Here is a 17,386-nt window from a genome sequence, read left to right as displayed (position 1 = left end):
GTAGCACCATGTCCCCTAAGAGCACCTGCAGATCTTGTCCTGATTCCTTATCTAGAGAGAGCAGCCCACAAGTTGGAGTGATGGCCACCAGCTTGGATGGCTTTAAACGGCTATTAATTCACGGAGGATAAAGTTGCCAGTGGCTATGAGCCACAATGGTCATCTTCTGTCTCCTCTGCCGGAGGCAGGATGGTTGTGAATATCAGCTGCTGGGAAGGTCCTGTTGCGCTCAGGTCCTGCTTGCAGACTTCCAGCAGACATCTGGTTGGCCTGAACGAGCTACCCTACTAGATGGGCCAGTGGTCTGATCCACCAGGAATTTTCTCATGTTCTTTTTGGAGGTACCACTTTAGATCTTGCCCACAGCTGGGGATGGACCATGCCTCAATGGCAGAGTACTGCTTACGTGAAGAAAGTCCCAGGTTTCATGTAGCATGTGGTGTGAAAGCCTGAAACCCTAGAAAGTAAACAGTCCTGGACTGGATGGAGCAATCATCTGACTCAGCATAAGATATCTTTGTTTGCGGCTATGACAGGTACATTCTCGGAGAGGGTAATTCACTCTGGTCGGTGGGTGGTTTGTGAGTCATGCAAACGCTATGACACATTACATTTTTTACAGTCTTTATGTTTAATTTTGTTTCTGTTTAATATTGTTACTTATGAATTCCCAATCGATTCACACACCCCATTTATTTTCTCGGTCTTTTCCAGAACAGCCCCCCGCCCCCAGACTTTTGCGTAGAGCTAGCATCTAAGGCCTAGCATGGAAGAATCTCCCAGATAAGTCCCGGAGAAGGTGCATCCCTAACTATCCCAGCAAGACGAAACCTGGGCAGTTTTCATTTAGGGAAACGCCCAGATAGTCACACAACAGCCCCCATGTTCCTTGCAATCTGCCTAGGTCTCATTCTGTAGTTTACTTATCAGAACAGTTAATCCCGCTTTGACCCATTTTAAACACATTGACTTGGAAGTTCCCATTGATTGCACTTGAAGGTTCTTGGAAGGCAGTTCCATCGAAATCAATGGGATTTGCTTCCTAACAATTCTGTTTAGGGTTGGGTTGTTGTTTTTATGCGGCTAATCATTGTCTTCTACATTACCCAAAAATACACGCACTTCTCTTTGCTTTAGCTCAGAGCACACAAATTCTCCTCTGACCTCCCTTGCCAAGCAAAGGTGTTTAGGGTGGTATACGAAATGGGGACGGATAGAAAAGATACCTCAAACACCTGAACATATCCTAATCGCCTTCCTATGGACATATAAGGTCCATTAGCCAAACTCTTCGTTTGTGTTTTTATATCTTTATGATTTCTGGACTCCAGGAGCAAGGTGCATATTTTTTGCTTGCTTAAAACGCGGGTGAATTGTTCCTTAACGCATTTTTTAACTGCGCATCTGCACACGGAAGCTATTTTCGGGTTAAGAGGCTGCAGTCCTATAGCAACTCTTCCTGAGAGTAAGCCCTACTTACTGACAGGTAGACATGGATAGCATACTGCACTTGAAATGGATCTTGTCGAGAGGGCAAGGAGGGGCTGTAATCCGCTTTAGGGGGGTAGCATTCCGAATTTCTTGAAACGGGATCAAAGTGCTGATCTTGTCCATATGGGAACAGACATTCCAGGCTATCGTCCATTTCCTTACTCTCTCTCCCCAATCCCGTCCAGCTTGCTTTGCAGCGAAGGTGGAGGAAGCTTCCGCCCTGTCTCCCAGGGTAGGTCTCGCGTTCCCATCCTCGCTCGCCGCGCCTGGAGTGGCTGGTTGCCTCCTGCAACGGCTTCCATTGATTCAGAAGGGCCTCAGGGGATTTGCGTGGAGTGTGAACCCCCCAGTCGCCCCCGGGAGGTTAAGCAGAAACCGGGATATGATTAGTAAACAAATTGTGCAGAAAGGCGCTGGATTCTTATTGACTTACTTATAGGTCATCTGCTGCCGGTGCTGTGGGAAAAACTATTTACTTTACACATATACTTTATGATCTTGGGGGAATTAGAGGAAATTCAATAAGAAAACGGATAGAATCGTTTAAAAACCCCTATTTAAAAGACTTAAGGAAATTAGAGTCTTATCAGATTAAAATCCACTACAAATGTAAGAATATTGTCTCCATCGAAACGCAGTGGGGTCTAAGGAAAGCGGTGGAGGGGAGAGACAGAGAGGGAGCGCCTTTGTCAAATCGCAGGGATAAACCACGTCATTTAAACACCGGGATAATGAGCAGAATGTAAATTAATTTGACCTTCTTTACCAACAGACTGCTAAAACATTACGCAGACTAGTTTAGCGGTCTCGAAGCGAAATGAGGAGGGATGAGATGGAGGCAGAGAATCCAGAGGACCACCATTAGTCTGGAGGAGGGTGGTGGTGATATTGGGGATGGTTTGCAGAGTCCCCCTCTCAGCCAAGCTGGGTGCTTTTTATCTCCACAATTTGGAGAACTGCGCCTTAGCTTGTCCAAAAGCCTTCTGAGATGAGCTAAGGCGGGTTACCATATGGAAGCTTCAACCTCGCCGTGGCCCTCAGCAAAATTAAACCATGGCAAAGGAGTACTTCTACTCGGGAATAATCAGAGTTGATAACTGCGAATATGGAGTCAAGAGAGGTAGTTATTTCGTATTAACGAATGTGGGAGCGCGAGATTGTGATCTGTTGTACGTATGCGGTGCTTAGATGATTCTTGGGGCTAGGGAGAAATTTGGCAAAGTGCGTAACACTGAGGAATCCACTAGATCGGATGTGTTTTCTATCATCTTCTAACTATTTAGGCTTTGGGATTAATTCTCTCTTCCTGTGTCGGTATAACAGCCTCCGTCCTCTCTCGGGAATCTCTAATCTAAATGGGCATTCTGACCAAGCAAAGGATCCCTCAGCATGGTTAACAAAATTTCTGTTTCCAACGATTCTGTTTTCGTTCCAGCAAAGATTGTACTATATTGTCACACTTTAAAAAACCAAACCCGAAGAATATTAGCAAATCCCGCATGCAGAGCGCGATAGGAAGCTCATACAAGGGCATTGTTTGTACTGAATTGTCTTAATTAACCTAACTTTCTCTCTCGCTCTAATACAGATAGATGGATGGACATATATTCTTGTGCGTAAGAATATATCAAAGTCCTTTTATCGTCATGGCAAAAATGTGACATTGTGCGTGTGGGGAAAATAATTCCGGGAGAGAGAAGGAACGGAAGTTTTCCTTATTGGGGATGCGATAGTAAAGAACGAATTCTGAAGACATTTATTGGGAAGGGGTTCCAATGGTTTTAAATAACGCTTACTTGGGGTTGCGTTCCAAAGGAATCCACCGTGAGACTTGTGGTGGGGTTGTGTTAGTGCCTCAAATCAGAGTTTAAACAAGGATCAAATTTAACCTAGCATATCGATCGTATAGTCTATTTATATGGTTTTCACTTAATATAATTTACATTGTTTAAATTATATATATAAAGGGTCCTCTTCTCCAGTCCGTCCGTCCCCCCCAATATCATTTGAATAAATGTATGGATGACATTATATTGGCATATTAAAATAAACGGAGGATAATTTAATTTGGGGGGTTATTTTAACTGAAAATAAAGAAAATGATGGGACTGACCGCGCGATGTTATTGCACGTTTATTTCAAAGCAAGCCCTTTGGACTTCCCACGGAACTTTCCCCCAACTTTTCCCCAATAATTGGTTTGCAAATTAATATGCTTAGGACTGAGTTACAAAATAAGAAATAGAAATATAGTTTAATGGGTTCTTTGATTTTTTTAAAAAAAAATTAAAAGTATTGAATTTGAATGAAAATTTGCATTCATGTATATATTTTTATTACGTTTATATATCGCCCTTTCAAATTCTGTGGGTGGTATGTATAGACAATTGAAAAACTGGCCGTCTCTCTCCATATATCTTACTTTGGACTAGTAGTAATTCATGTTTTCCAAAATGGAAATTTTAAACGGTCGTGTTTTGTGTTGGTGTACATGGCATATTTCCCGAGTACTTTTTCATTCGTGACTGCGAGCCGTTCAGACACTTGCCGCCTTAAGAGATGTGCTTTCCTCACGCTTCCAGCCGGCAAGTCTGCTTTTAAGGCTTGCCACGGGCTTGGTGGCGCATTTATTTTTTAAGATTTTCTCCTTAAAGTGCGATTTATTTTCTGAGTCATTAAGACGAAGCTTCCGAGGCAGGAGAAAGAGTCTTCTCAATGCAGCAAAAACTGTCTCTCCCGGAGAGTTAGGTGTCTAGTCATTTTATCAAAGTTATTTGTGGGGCACATCTAGCTGTCTCCTGATGTTTTAAAAAAGTAAGAGTTGGAAAGCGTTCTGCAAATTACAGACGCCTTCAGAATAAGATTGTGTTTGTGAATAATCATAATAATATTGCTTCCATAGGAGACGACTTTCCTCGTTCTTATTTTATACCTCCCCACTTTGCTCCCTTGCAATGCAAGGCTTTGAGAGAAGACCTGAGTGGAAGAGCCGTAGGGGTGGGGGGGGGGAGAGACAAGAGAGCAAGACTTTTAATTTAGCCCTGCCCTAAGTTTCTGATAGGGTGGTCTTATTATAGCCTTCGCCGGGGCGTAGCGCCTCCTGATTGGCTGTGGCGCGCGTCACTCCGAGTCTCAGCGGCGAGTCTAGGACGCGGGGGAGGCAGGAGGGAGGGCAGAGAAGGGGGCCGGGTGATATCATCGCCCCGGGAAGGCCGCCTCTGGGTTTAAGTTGTTAGGCAAACAGGGAAGCTGCTGAGCTGCTCGGGGTCCGTCGCTCGCCTGGGCTGGGTAGACCGGAGCGAGGGGAGACGTGCAGCGACCGAGAGGGGCTTGCGCAGCTAGGCAAAGCTGACCGTCGAGGCTCCTGCTCTTGCAGCAGCCGCCCACGCCTTGGATCTAATACAGTCGACCTGCGCCTGTCACTCTTGCCCGGCCCGCGAGTCCGTCGGCAGCCTGGTGATTAATTCATGGTCGGCGCGGTCCGCCGCGGGAGTCTACGGCGGAGGGTGCCTTCGCTCTTCTTCGGGGTTTCTCCTGCTTTCGCCCGCAGAGGCTCATGCGACGGGGCGGCCGCCCGTCGGGAGGAGGTGGAGGAGGAGGGCAGCGACGGCGGGGGGCAGCAGCGTCGCCTTGAGAGCCGAGCAGGGCTGCCTGCTGCGGGAGAAGTGAAACTGACACAGTGAAACTGACAAGGAGGCGGCGGAGGAGCTTCTCCGGCCGCGTCTCCCGCGCCGAGGGCTGCGCCTCTGTCCACACACGTAGCGCGCACATCCACACCCAGTGTGCAGCCCCCGGCAGCTCGGGCTGGCTCCCGCAGCCCGATGAACTGCCTGAAAGAGCCGCTGAGACTGGAGCGGCTGGTAGCCGGGAATAAACTGTGCTGCTCCACCTCCCCTTCCTCCGCTTCCTCCACCTCCTCCTCCGCCTCTTCCTCCTCCTCCTGCCACCACCACCACCACCACCAGCCGGCCCTGGTCATGGCTTCAGCCCTGACCCCCGGCCAGCCGCGCTCGGCCTTGGATTCTGCCAAGCACCGGCTGGAGGTGCACACCATCTCCGACACCTCTAGCCCCGAGGCCGCAGGTAAGGGTTCTCCGCCGGCTCCACGCTGCTTCTCTTTCCCTCGCCACACCATCTCATTATTCTGATTATCAATACAGAGTCTTGGGGGATTAAACTGGGTGTCCCAGTCCTGTGCTGAGGACGCATAGTGAGGGATTAGAAGGAGAAGGGAATGGAACTATAATTGCAGATGGCACTGCCTTTGTAGCTAGATTCTGGGAAACATTTGGTTTCTCCTTTTCGGTCGGGAAACAGCGGGTGCGCGGGGAGGCAGAAGAGTTGCACAGACGCCCGGCAAATCCAGGCATTTGTCACTGAGAGATAGAAACCTAGCAGGAAAGACAGCAGGACCCGGGCTTGTAACTGGAATGCAGTCTCCGTCGTGATTTAGCCAGACCATCTCAGTAAAAGAGCGGTGATTGAGATCCTGTCACTCTGAAATGTATTTAAAAACAAACAAGCGGGCTCTCTATATAACAGCACTTACTGCATCTAGTACAAATGTAGCCGAAGCTCTAGGTGAAATTTAATTCCAATAAAGTTACTGTATAGGAACCTTGTAGGGTCCTGGGGGAAAAGAGAGTTCAGATTTGCCCATGGATTTCCATCTATCCATGGTGGTTTCGTTCCAGTGAGTCTTACTGAATATAGTAGGATTGGATTCCGATGAAATATGCATAGGATCGTGGTGTCAAAGGATCCTTTGCACGCTTGCTTGGGAGTAAGTTCGACTCGAATCAATGGGAGTTACTTCTGAGTAAACGTGCGTGGGCTGTTAAACTGCTACTTCAGGGGCGCACTTCAACCAGCCAGTCCTAGTTGAATACACTGGGACTTGCTTCTGAGTAAGCGTGTTTAGGATTGGGCTGTTTGATTGCAATCCGAAGTACACCTACCTATGACTGTTCCGTTAAACTCAGTGGAGCCTGGAGGATTGGCTACTTCAATTTAAGTGCTTCTGCTTGACCGAGGATGCAATGACATATATCTTCATCCAACCCGATCCTACCCATGGTTACTCGGAAGTAAACATGCCCGATTAAAATAAATGATATTTGCCTGAATGAAAACATGCCCAGGAATTGCAGTCGTATGTGCTACAGAGACTGCAACTATCACCATGAGCGAGAATGTAGGGGTCTTCACTGGGCTTAATGGGGGCAATCCCAACAACTTTGAGATAAACACATTTAGTTCTGAAAATATATTCCATCTTTAAAGACACTTCACACTCATTAACTTCAATGGGTGGCATTAAACTAAGTTTTACCGCGAGCAGACCCACTTTAATGAATGAACATGCCTTTGTTTGGGCCATTGATTTCAATAGATCTACTCAGAGTAAAACTTGGCCGAATACCATGCAATGTGAGTGGAAGTTAGACCGACTCACCGATTTAGGACACATTATTGTAACATAATTTCTGGATGCTCGATCCGTGAATCAGCACCAGAGTGGCCTTGTCTAGATACAGGAGAACGATGTAGCATAGTACACCAGTATTGCTGCAATCTTTGTAGGTATTTCGGAGGAGAGCCTCAGTAAATGCAGATCCGTGTTCGATTTTAAAGATGTGCATGTGCACACAGCTGTATTGATACAGATGCAATATACACGAAGTCTGCAGCTGCACAGCGTGTACTGTCAGTGCAAGAGGTATTTTATACCTGTTACATATAACGAATGCATCTAGGTGTAACGCTCAATTGGAATTAATTTAGGGCAATCCTGAATCACAGTCCCATACTTCTTGTAGTGTGAGGGGGGAAAGCCTTCCGTGACATCACTGAAGGACTTCCGTGTGCGTAAGAAGGTGGCCTTCAGATTTGCTGTATTAATCTCGTATTGGTGCACACTTTTAAAAGGAAGCACTTGGATTGAAGTCGATATACATTCGAAAACTTAACTCCTGGGATATAAGTGGCAACGTTTTTAATAGCGCTGAAGGACACAGCCTGACTTTTCAGTCTGAAGCACGGTTACTTTTCAATTTATGGCCTTGGGTTTTCCTATTTATCTGGTGTGTGTGTGTGTGTTTCATTGGGATCCTAAGCGCGTTTATTTCAGCGCAAACCTCATTGCTTCCAAAGAAACTACTTCCGTAGCCTTTATTTGTATTACAGTTTTAGGAGAGCAGCTTTTGGATTGGGCTTGTTCACCCCTCGATCTTTAAATAAAATCTATGGAAGTAGATACCCTGCGTTCCGATTAGGCCGACTGGCTTCACAACAAGTGCGCTTAGAACCGCATGTTTCTCCGCCGGTTCGCAACGACCCGTCCCGTCCCCCCCGCTACTTCGGCTCAACCGCCTTGGGAAGAGCGCCGACTGCGGGCCGCGGGCCGGTTCAGCGGGGCCGCGGAGCGCTTGGGCTGATCCCCTTCTCCCTCCGCCCGCCCTTTTTCTCCCCGCCCCCCGAATCCCAATCCGCGCCAGCCTGTTGACCCGCGACTGCCTTTTCCTTTGCAGAAAAAGACAAAAGCCAGCCCAGCAAGAATGAGGACGCGGGCGCCGAGGATCCGTCCAAGAAGAAGCGGCAGCGGCGGCAGCGGACGCACTTCACCAGCCAGCAGCTCCAGGAGCTCGAGGCAACTTTCCAAAGGAACCGCTACCCGGACATGTCGACTCGGGAGGAGATCGCCGTCTGGACCAACCTCACCGAGGCCAGAGTCAGGGTAAGGGGAGCCCCGAGCGATCTGCTTTGTTCTGTATGTGTGAATGTTGGGGCCCTTTGGAAGAGGCAGCAGCGAGGCGAACGAACCTGAGTAGCTTGGCTGGCGCAGGGAAGGCGCCGCTTTCGATTTGGCCTCCTTTTCGAGGCGGGCTTTGGCCCCGGTGCAGCGCCTCTCTGCTTCCCTCTCAGGCCGAGGCAGGCTGCCATCTTCTCCGAATATGATGGATGGCTGCGCGGCGTGTTCTGAACTGGATGTGTACTTTATGGGAAGCGCCGCCAAGAAAGCTTCCCGGGGCAGGCTCCGACGTGTGCGCAGCAGCCCGAGATGCGCAACACACGAGGCCTCTGACTCCATCGAAGGCACCCAAAACTTGCCCTTCCTTGCATTCTTCCTTCCCTCTCCCCACCCCTCGCTCGCCCCAAGCACCCTCAGGTTTCACAACAACGGTGGCTTTCTCCCCACCCACGCCACCCCTTTCTTGCCAAGATTGATGGATCGATCAGAGTGCTAAAACGCAGCAGAATCGTGCAGTCCCGTCTCCGGGAAATCAAAGTGGGGGGAAACCCAGATCACAGCCCCAAGTCTCTATATATGGAAGAAAGTCCCGTGAAAAGAGAGGCAGTGCGGGTGTCCTCATACAAGCTTCCCTCTGTAGGGATAGTAAGTTGCAACTCTGTGGGCCTTTAAAACCTTTCCAGTTTGGTATATCCCCCTCCTAGCCGGCTTGCAAAGAGCTTTAGAACTGCAATTGGTGGCTAAATTACTTTAGAGTAATTCCGTTAGGATTGCTATGAGGTCAGGAGATTTGAGGAGATTAAAGAAAGTCCCAGCGCAATCCATGAAACTAGGAGCAGGGATGTTCAGCGTGTTGCTTACTCTCTTTAAAAAACAACAACAAATAAATACATAAAACAGAAAATAAGGCCTCCTCCTTCTCAAATGTAAACCATGTTTGTTTTGGTTAGAAGCGTGAAAGCCTTCCCAAACAAATGTTACCTGGAATAACGACATTTGTAGTCAACAAGACTTACTCCCAAGAAAGTGTGTAGGGAATCAGAGCGTTTTTAAAAAATAAAAACCGCCTGGTACCTAAGTTAATGTAGGACCCGTTCATATCTCTGTTTCTTATTCCCAATTAAATGCGATTAGGACTTGGGTGTAAACAGCGCAAAAATAATAATGCTTTAATTATATACATATAAACTACAATTTAAATTGGGGGTTTGGATTAGACCAATGCGAAATGCGAAATGTTGCATTCATTGGAGGAATCAGTTTTTGCTACAGTGCTTTGGAAATAAACAAATCCCAGAGATTTTAATTAAAAAATATGGGAGTCTGTAGAGTTTGGGCTCAGCTGCTTAGTGGAAATAAACAAGGAGTAATTAAAAAAAAATCTAAAGGGACACAGAGGAATCTGGTTGTGTTGGCTGTTGACTCAATTCAGGCTGGGTGTCTATTCAATAGCCGCGCATTTAAACGAAAATGTCCAGATTTAAGCCGATGGAGCCTCCTGCCCTATCTTTAGAGTCCTCCCCTCTCGAAAACAAAAGGAGCTTAATTTTATTGAAATCTGCCGCACTTACTTCTAAGCAAGCAAGTAAGCGCACTCACGACTTTGTGACATTTTGGTTAGGCCTAATTAAGGTTTTTACCATACCGTGGCTTTGAGATTTATTGTTGTTGTTTTTTGTAATAAATCAACAAAGCTACCTACATGGTGTGTGTGCGTGTTCTAAGTAACTGAGCTGGCAAAGCAGTTGGGTTTAGTGGGGTTTGCAATTCTCTACAAACCGTGGTTTTACTGGGGAAGAACTCGCAGTGGCCTGCTGGGGTGGCCTGCTCCCCAGTAAGGATGCATAGGAGAGCAGTCTCTAAGGGGGAAGAGATGCAACTAGGTCAGTTTATGTGGAAATGCGATTGTAGAAAAACTGGCTCTTTTTCTATAAGAAGCTTGCGCTTTTGTATTTGGCGGCGGGGGGGGGGGAGTGTCAGCTTGCCCTCAAGTCCCTCCTGCAAATGTGCGTTTTAAAAATATGACTTTGAAAACGCTGGCAGTGGAGAGGTGAACAGCTCCCCTCCCCCATTTACAGGTTTATTTTCCCCACTTCTTTGAAACCTGGAGACGGCCGTGCATGTGCTTTGGGGAATGTAGCGTGTTATGTTTGGGGGAAAGTGGTGGTGTTCGCGGGCGCTGGGTATTGGGTTTTATTAGGCGTCTGCGAGCGAACGGTGCAGTCGAAAGGGAGATTTGCAACGTAAAACACGGGCTGTGTAAACAGAACGGGAAGAGCCCCGCGACGGTTCGAATCCACATAATAACTTTGCAGGCGGCCGACTGGCAAATCAGGCGGCGGGATGTGGATTGGAGCGAGACACACGCCTTCGCCATTGTCTGCGCGGCGGAGGCTGTTGCCCTTTAGCACGTAGTGAAAAGGGCAACTTTGCCAAACGAGCAGAGGACAAGATGGGGCGGACGTGGCTTGGCTTTACTGGCGATTAGCACATGAAAGGGACTGGTCCCTTTAACAAGCTGTTGAGGTAAAGATTTATGACGGCTTGCCCAGTTATTTTTATTTCAAAAATATTATTATTGTTCCTACGTCTTGTTTCTAGAGAGGAGATATCGATGGGATTAAAATGCATTCTGTTCCTCGGTTTGGGAAAGAGGGCTGAGGTTTTAAAAGTTGGATTCTCGGTGCAAACTCAGTGTTTTCTTTCTTTGTCGGAAATCGAGGGAGGGGGAAACTGAAAGGTGGAGGAGGGGGAAGGAGCCCATCCCCTTTGTTCGCGATCTCCCTGAAAAACAAAATGAATGGAGTGTGAACCGAATGAAGGATTCCACCTACAAGCGAGCAGAAACCAAAGCGGCAGATAGATAATATATAGGACGTTTCCTTGGCCGGGTGTCAAAGCCTGTGATGAATGACACGAGCATTTTGCACTACAAGAGATATTTTGTCATATATAGGTGGAGATATTCAAAAGCAGCTTCAGCCAGGGCCCAGTTAGGCGGTTTTCGTCCCTCTGAAAGGAATGAGGCCGGCGCTCTAAAGAGAAACAACGGGGATCTATTGCGCAGATCCAGTGCATGCGGGATCAAATATTCTCCCACAGCCACTGTAAATTGCTTTATCAGGCTGTAAAACGTGCTAAGAAAAAACGGGGGGGGGGATGCTCTTAAGACCGGCTTCTGCTTCGGTTTCTGGTGCCCCAGCCTTAACAGATTTACTCGGGAGTTAGTATCTCCGATTTAAGGGATCCAAGCAAGAATGTAGACCTGAGGATCCTGAGCACGTTTTCTGGGCGCAAGTCCCTCTGAGGGGCTCTGGGTTCCAGCCGTAGACCCCGATGCGATGCACGTTGACCGGAAAGTAAGTGGCACCGAGGGTCAACAGAGATTATTCCCAAGCTAATAAACTTGGACTGGCAGCCACAAGGTCGGCCCCTATACGTGTTTTCTGGGAACTGGGAAGCAATTCCCAATGACTTCCAACTAATCTCTGTAAGAGTACAGAAGAAGCCATAGGATCGGAGGCTCCAATGATTTGCAGTGGCAGCATCAGGAAGGGGGGAAAACATGGGGCGGGGCAGGTTGAGACATAAGTGCTTTTTGTGGGGAGCTACCTCCCCCATGTTAGATTTCTGGAAGATAAACATAGGCATCTTCTGCAGGCTCCCATCCTCAACGTATTTTCTCTGCCCGAATTGTGTCTGATGGCGTTATTACTTTTCAAGGCAGCAGGCTTAGCGGCTTGTTTCAAAACCGTCCCGTTTATGGCTCACTGCGAGTTTGTACGTGGAAACTGCTTCACGACTCCCCAGCAGTAGTGTGTGTTTTGGGGGGGGGGGTGTTAAGAGCCAACTGTGCGTGGTGGAAGGCCGCTGTGAGAACAGGACGTTAGGCTAGGTCTCATCCAGCAGGTTCTTCTCGGGTTCTAGCCTTCCCTCTACCCTTCATGCTGTACCCCAAAGTTGCTGGAGCCCCAGGGCTCCAGGAGGACAACATTACTGGTGTCCTCCTCAAAGTTCTGGAGATGCTTGCGCGGCGCGCGGGTCTGCTTTGCCTTCCCTACAGTGACCGGCTTTCTCCCCCCACCCCATCCCACCCCTCCCTATCCTTCTCCTTGTTTTGTTGCCCCCCTCTTCCCGTTCACCCGTCGCTCCCCTCCATTGCAGGTTTGGTTCAAGAACCGCCGGGCCAAGTGGCGGAAACGCGAGCGGAATCAGCAGGCGGAGCTGTGCAAGAACGGCTTCGGGCCGCAGTTCAACGGGCTGATGCAGCCTTACGACGACATGTACCCGGGCTATTCCTACAACAACTGGGCCGCCAAGGGCCTGACGTCGGCGTCGCTCTCCACCAAGAGCTTCCCCTTCTTCAACTCCATGAACGTCAACCCGCTCTCGTCGCAGAGCATGTTCTCGCCGCCCAACTCCATCTCCTCCATGAGCATGTCTTCCAGCATGGTGCCCTCGGCGGTCACCGGCGTGCCCGGCTCCGGCCTCAACAGCCTGAACAACTTGAACAACCTGAGCAACCCCTCCCTCAACTCGGCCGTGCCCACACCCGCCTGCCCGTACGCCCCGCCGACCCCTCCTTACGTTTACCGGGACACGTGTAACTCTAGCCTGGCGAGCCTGAGACTCAAAGCTAAGCAGCACTCCAGCTTCGGCTACGCCAGCGTCCAGAACCCGGCCTCCAATCTGAGCGCCTGCCAGTACGCCGTGGACAGGCCCGTGTGAGAGAGAGACAGGAGGGCCTGCCGCCTTTCGTCCCTTGTTTTGTTGTTGTTGTGGTTGCGTTCAGAAAACAAAGAACTCCCCCCCACCCATTAAAAAAACAAACAAACCCAGAGACACAGGAACAAGCAGGCGCACAATTCTGAATGGACGAGGGAGGAGGCCTCGCTTCCGCAATCAAAGGACTTGAACGTTCGAATCCAAAGTAAATGGGCACTAATGGAACGGGAGATGGAAACAGCGGAGTGACTTCGGAATTGAGACAAAATGTAAACCAGAAGGAGAAGGGTTAGGGAGAGGCACAAGAGATACCACTGAAACTAGCGAGTCCCTTTGTTTTCAAAGGATATTCTCCTGCTACCTTTCACTGAAGAAGAAAAAAGTATTTCCAACAGCTACAAGGACATATATTATAAATATATATAAAATACGGACAAACGTTTGAATCGCTATACTATGACATTTTAATGTTCCTATAAGCTTGTTATTTTTTATGTTTAGCATTGTTAACATTAAAATAAAAAAAATGACGGGAAAGGATGTATATATATATCGAAATGTCAAATTAATTTTATAAAAGCAGTTCTTAGTAAATATCCACAGTGTTTTTAAAAGTTAGGCTTTAAAATAAAGCATGTTACACAAGACATTAGGGATTTCTTTTCTTTTTCTTTTTTTCCGCTTGCGAGCAAGGGAATGTATATACTAAATGCGAGACTGTATGTTTCTAACATATTATTAATTATTATTATTAAAAAAAGAAGAAGAAGAAGTCCCATTGTGTGAATATCGGTTTTAGAATAGTACCTCTGGTGGATGCAATGGCGACGCTGAAACTGCAATGTAAACATACCCTGTGTATAACATTTCGTATAATAGTGTTTTCCTTTTCTGACAACATTGGAAAAAAATGTGTTTTCTTTCATGGGAGTAAAATATACTGCATACAGTTTGGTCTGGATTTTTTTTTTAATCCGTTCAAGCGCATAGAGGGATGTCCCCACATATTGTCCGGTTGCTGATCTCCAGCCTCCCTTTTGGTGAGCGCGGAGGAAACCTGCCTGCTCACCTCGCTCGTATACAACCACAAAAGTCCATTGTTACTAGCAAATACGTCTTCTACGTCTTTCATTTTTAGTCTTGTTGGTGCAGTCCTATGTATGTCTACTCAGACGGAAGCCCAGCTGAGTTAAATGGAGCTGTGCACAGGATTGCAGCCCAAATATGTCGATGGCGGTGTAAAGGAAGGTAGGAAGGGGGTGAGGAGTTCAATCTCTACAAGGGTCGTCCCCATAAGGTGATCGTTCTCCTCCCAAGAAGCTGGGTTCTGCTGTTACTGCCCTAACCTAACTGATCACGAACGCGATCCACCTCTGTTCAGAGTCCTGTTGACTTAAGGACCTACATAGGTGGCTGCCGAATACTGAGACAGACCATTGCTCTGCCTCCCTCAGCAGCGTCAGTACTGGCCGGCAACTGCTCTTCAGAGCTTCTCCTGGAGGTTCTAAACGACGCTCTTAAATCCAAGTGAAATCACTGGGACTTAAACTTTGTTTAACTTTGCCTTATTTGTGCCGAATAATAACAACTGAATCAATAAAACGGCCAGGTTATCTTCTTATCTGTCTCTCCATTGTCTGCTCCTACCGCTCTCTCTCTCATCTGTTCCTTTCTGAGGGTTTTAAAAAAACCATACCAACAGAAATTCTTTCCTTAAACCTGTACGGATCACCCCCACCCCTCCTGCAGAAACCGAGAAACCAGAGCCTGCTGTGTCTAAAAGCGCCGCCGCGCCTCGCGTCCAGCTCCGCCAGAGGAATCCGGGAGAGGGTCGCTGGTTCTGGAGCAGCTCCTTTCAGAAGGCTTGTCCTGCAATCTGTAGCCGGGGGGGAAAGGTCGCGCTCTTTGTGTTGGGCGCGTAGAGATATTGACCCATTCATTCTCAAACTGCTTGTTCGCCAAACGATACGGGATTATAGTTTTGCAAGTCTGCGGGTGGGGGGTAAGCAAATCAAGATGAATTACGGCGCGCGCCCGGAGCGGGCAGCAGCAGTAGAGAGGGAGAGGAGAGATGGTTTAAAAAGAGTGGGAAAGGGTTCCTTAGGTGCGCATCTCAGGAGTTAAGCTACTGGCCACCCTCTTCCCCCTCCCACTCGTTCCCCAAGTCTCTGTCTCTCTGTCTCTCTTCCTCTCCCGCCCACCCCCCCGCCCTGCTGTAACCTTACCAATAGGTAGAACACACAAATGCGCCTTTGTTTTCCCGGTTTCAAAACGTAGATACCAGATAATGCGTTTAATTTATGGTTGCCAGGAGCTGCAGATTAATTTTTTTCCCCTTTCCGTCCCTCCCCCTTTTCTCCTTTTGGGGGGCAGAGGGTGTTACACTAGATCCCTCAAGTCTACAAAAGGCCCCCACCCCATGGAGACTGCAGAGAAGAGAGAGGTAAAGGAAGGGCGAAGAGGACTCGGAAGAGCCTGTGCACCTGAATTCACTTACAGAATCATAGAATCGTAGAGCTGGAAGGGACTCCAAGGGTCATCTAGTCTAACCCTCTGCAATGCAGGAATCTCAACTAAAGGCGACTCCAAACATTTTGCCTTATTCATTCAAACACCACCTTCTTTCCAAGCAGCTCAGGGTAGAGTTCCTGGTTCTCCCTCACCTCCATTTTATCCTCACAAAGACCCTATGAGATAGGATAGGGTGAGAGGGAGTGCCTGGCCCGAGGTCAGCCTGTGAGCTTCAGGGCAGCGTGGGGACAAGATTCAAGCACTCTTTCCACTGCACCACCAGGCTGGTTGACTTGGAAGTTCAGTTCCACTGAAACCCAGCAGAAGTAGAGGGTGGTAGCCAACTAAGTTTTTCTCAGAGTAGACCCATGGCTAAATTAGGCGTATTCATTTCGATGGGTTTAATCCGAGTAAGATTTAGCTAGAGACCACCCAAATTATCTGCTGTCCTCTAAACCACACTGGGATCTTAGCAATCTGTTTTCATGTCCCCCCCCCCGCCAAAAAAGGGGGGCGGGGAAGGGAATGGATTCGTCTCAGTCTCCTTACTTCTCTCTCTAGAGAGAGAAGCCCAAGGAGTCCCTCAAAATAAGGACTTTCCTGCAAGGCCCAAGGAACCCCCGTTCCCTCCTTTGCGAGGGCCGAAGGGCCTTTCGAACATGCCAAGGTCCTTGACCCAAGGCCAGGTTTTTCAATCGATCGTCCTTCTCCTCGGGTCAACACTTCCGACCGGAGCGTGAGAGGAGCCTGGCGGCATTTCTCGGTGTGTGTCTGTGCGTGCTTGTGCGCCTTTGTGTTTAAACGAATGGTAATTATTAAGCCAATTGTTCTCAACGACTATCAGCTTGCATTTGATAACCGACGGAGATCTCGCCCTTTCTTTAGCCAATTCATGCATTCAAAAATATTTTCGTGATCACAGACTTCGTATCTCATTTCCGGGCGGGCCGATTGACGATGAAAATCGGGTCATCTCTGGAGCTACGCACGGAACTACTCGGAAGTAAGTTCCTTTTAATTGCTTCTGCTTTGGGAGTGGGGGGGGGAGGAGAGAAGGGGACTCTGCGTACGTTTACTTCGAAGTAAGCCCCACTGAATCCCCAGGTAAGCTTGGCGAGAACCGCACCAGACTTATTTTCTGCCCCCCTCACTTTCGCGCCCCCCCCCCCACTGTTAGGCAGAAAGGGAAAATGCCCTCGTTCTCCACAACACCCTTTACTGTGGTTATTTCCCACAAAAAAAAAAAAAAAACACATCACGCATCAAGCGACATCTCCCCTCTCAGGAGCCTCTGGCGCTCCTCAGCTCAGCCAGAAATCGGGGGAGAAAGTACCCCTTGCCTATCCCAGAAAACCCCTGAATTAAATCCCTTCCCGAGAGGGAGTGGAATTTCTTCTCTTCCTTCTGCCCCGTCTAATAAGATAAAAGCCCGAGGGAAAGCGGGGAGGGGGCTCGTTTTTTCCTGAGAAAGGAAAATAATAATAATGAGATTATATTTGGAGTAGGCAGTAAATCACAGGGGGGCCTTGGACGTCCGGGGGTTGTGTTTCTGACGTTTCAAAGCAAAACAAAAAACAAAACAAAAACACCACCACCACAAAAAACAGAATCGCGGCCCTCCTTGGAAGGTAAGACCGAGAAACGACGTGGTGTGTGTGTGTGTGTGTGTGTGTGAGAGAGAGAGAGAGAGAGAGAGAGAGAGAGAGAGAGAGAGAGAGAAATGCAAGGCCAGAGAAGAAAGCTGGCTCAAAAGAAGAAAACATCGCTTTCCCAAGTTGCAGGTCTTAAAGCCCCAAAGCCATAAATTAACCGGCTGGACTTGTGGCATCTCTCTCTCTCTCTCTCTCTCTTGAGGACTCTATTAGAAATGCCGACGAGAGATTCGAGCGGCTGACCCCAAAGGCGGGTG

At 48.3% G+C, this 17,386-nt stretch overlaps 1 protein-coding gene across 4 annotated transcripts in view; it reads left to right on the top strand.

Moving 5' to 3' along the window:
* The window catches only part of PITX2 (paired like homeodomain 2), a 34,927-nt gene extending 21,012 nt beyond the window's left edge, over nucleotides 1-13,915 (top strand). For 3 of the 4 annotated variants that reach the window (XM_082237947.1, XM_082237948.1, XM_082237949.1), the window contains 2 exons: nucleotides 8,021-8,226; nucleotides 12,406-13,915. In XM_082237947.1, coding sequence (XP_082094073.1) covers nucleotides 8,021-8,226; nucleotides 12,406-12,969 — 770 coding nt within the window. In that variant the 3' untranslated portion in view covers nucleotides 12,970-13,915. Of the gene's footprint in view, nucleotides 1-5,288; nucleotides 5,574-8,020; nucleotides 8,227-12,405 lie in introns of all 4 variants that reach the window. The other variant, XM_082237950.1, reaches the window with a different exon arrangement.
* Nucleotides 13,916-17,386: the final 3,471 nt, after the last annotated feature.

Source organism: Podarcis vaucheri (genome assembly GCF_965113315.1).
Source record: "Podarcis vaucheri genome assembly, chromosome: 9".
NCBI lineage: Eukaryota > Metazoa > Chordata > Lepidosauria > Squamata > Lacertidae > Podarcis > Podarcis vaucheri.
The sequence above is the reverse complement of the archived record's forward strand: the minus strand, read 5'-3'. Positions and strand labels throughout refer to the sequence as shown.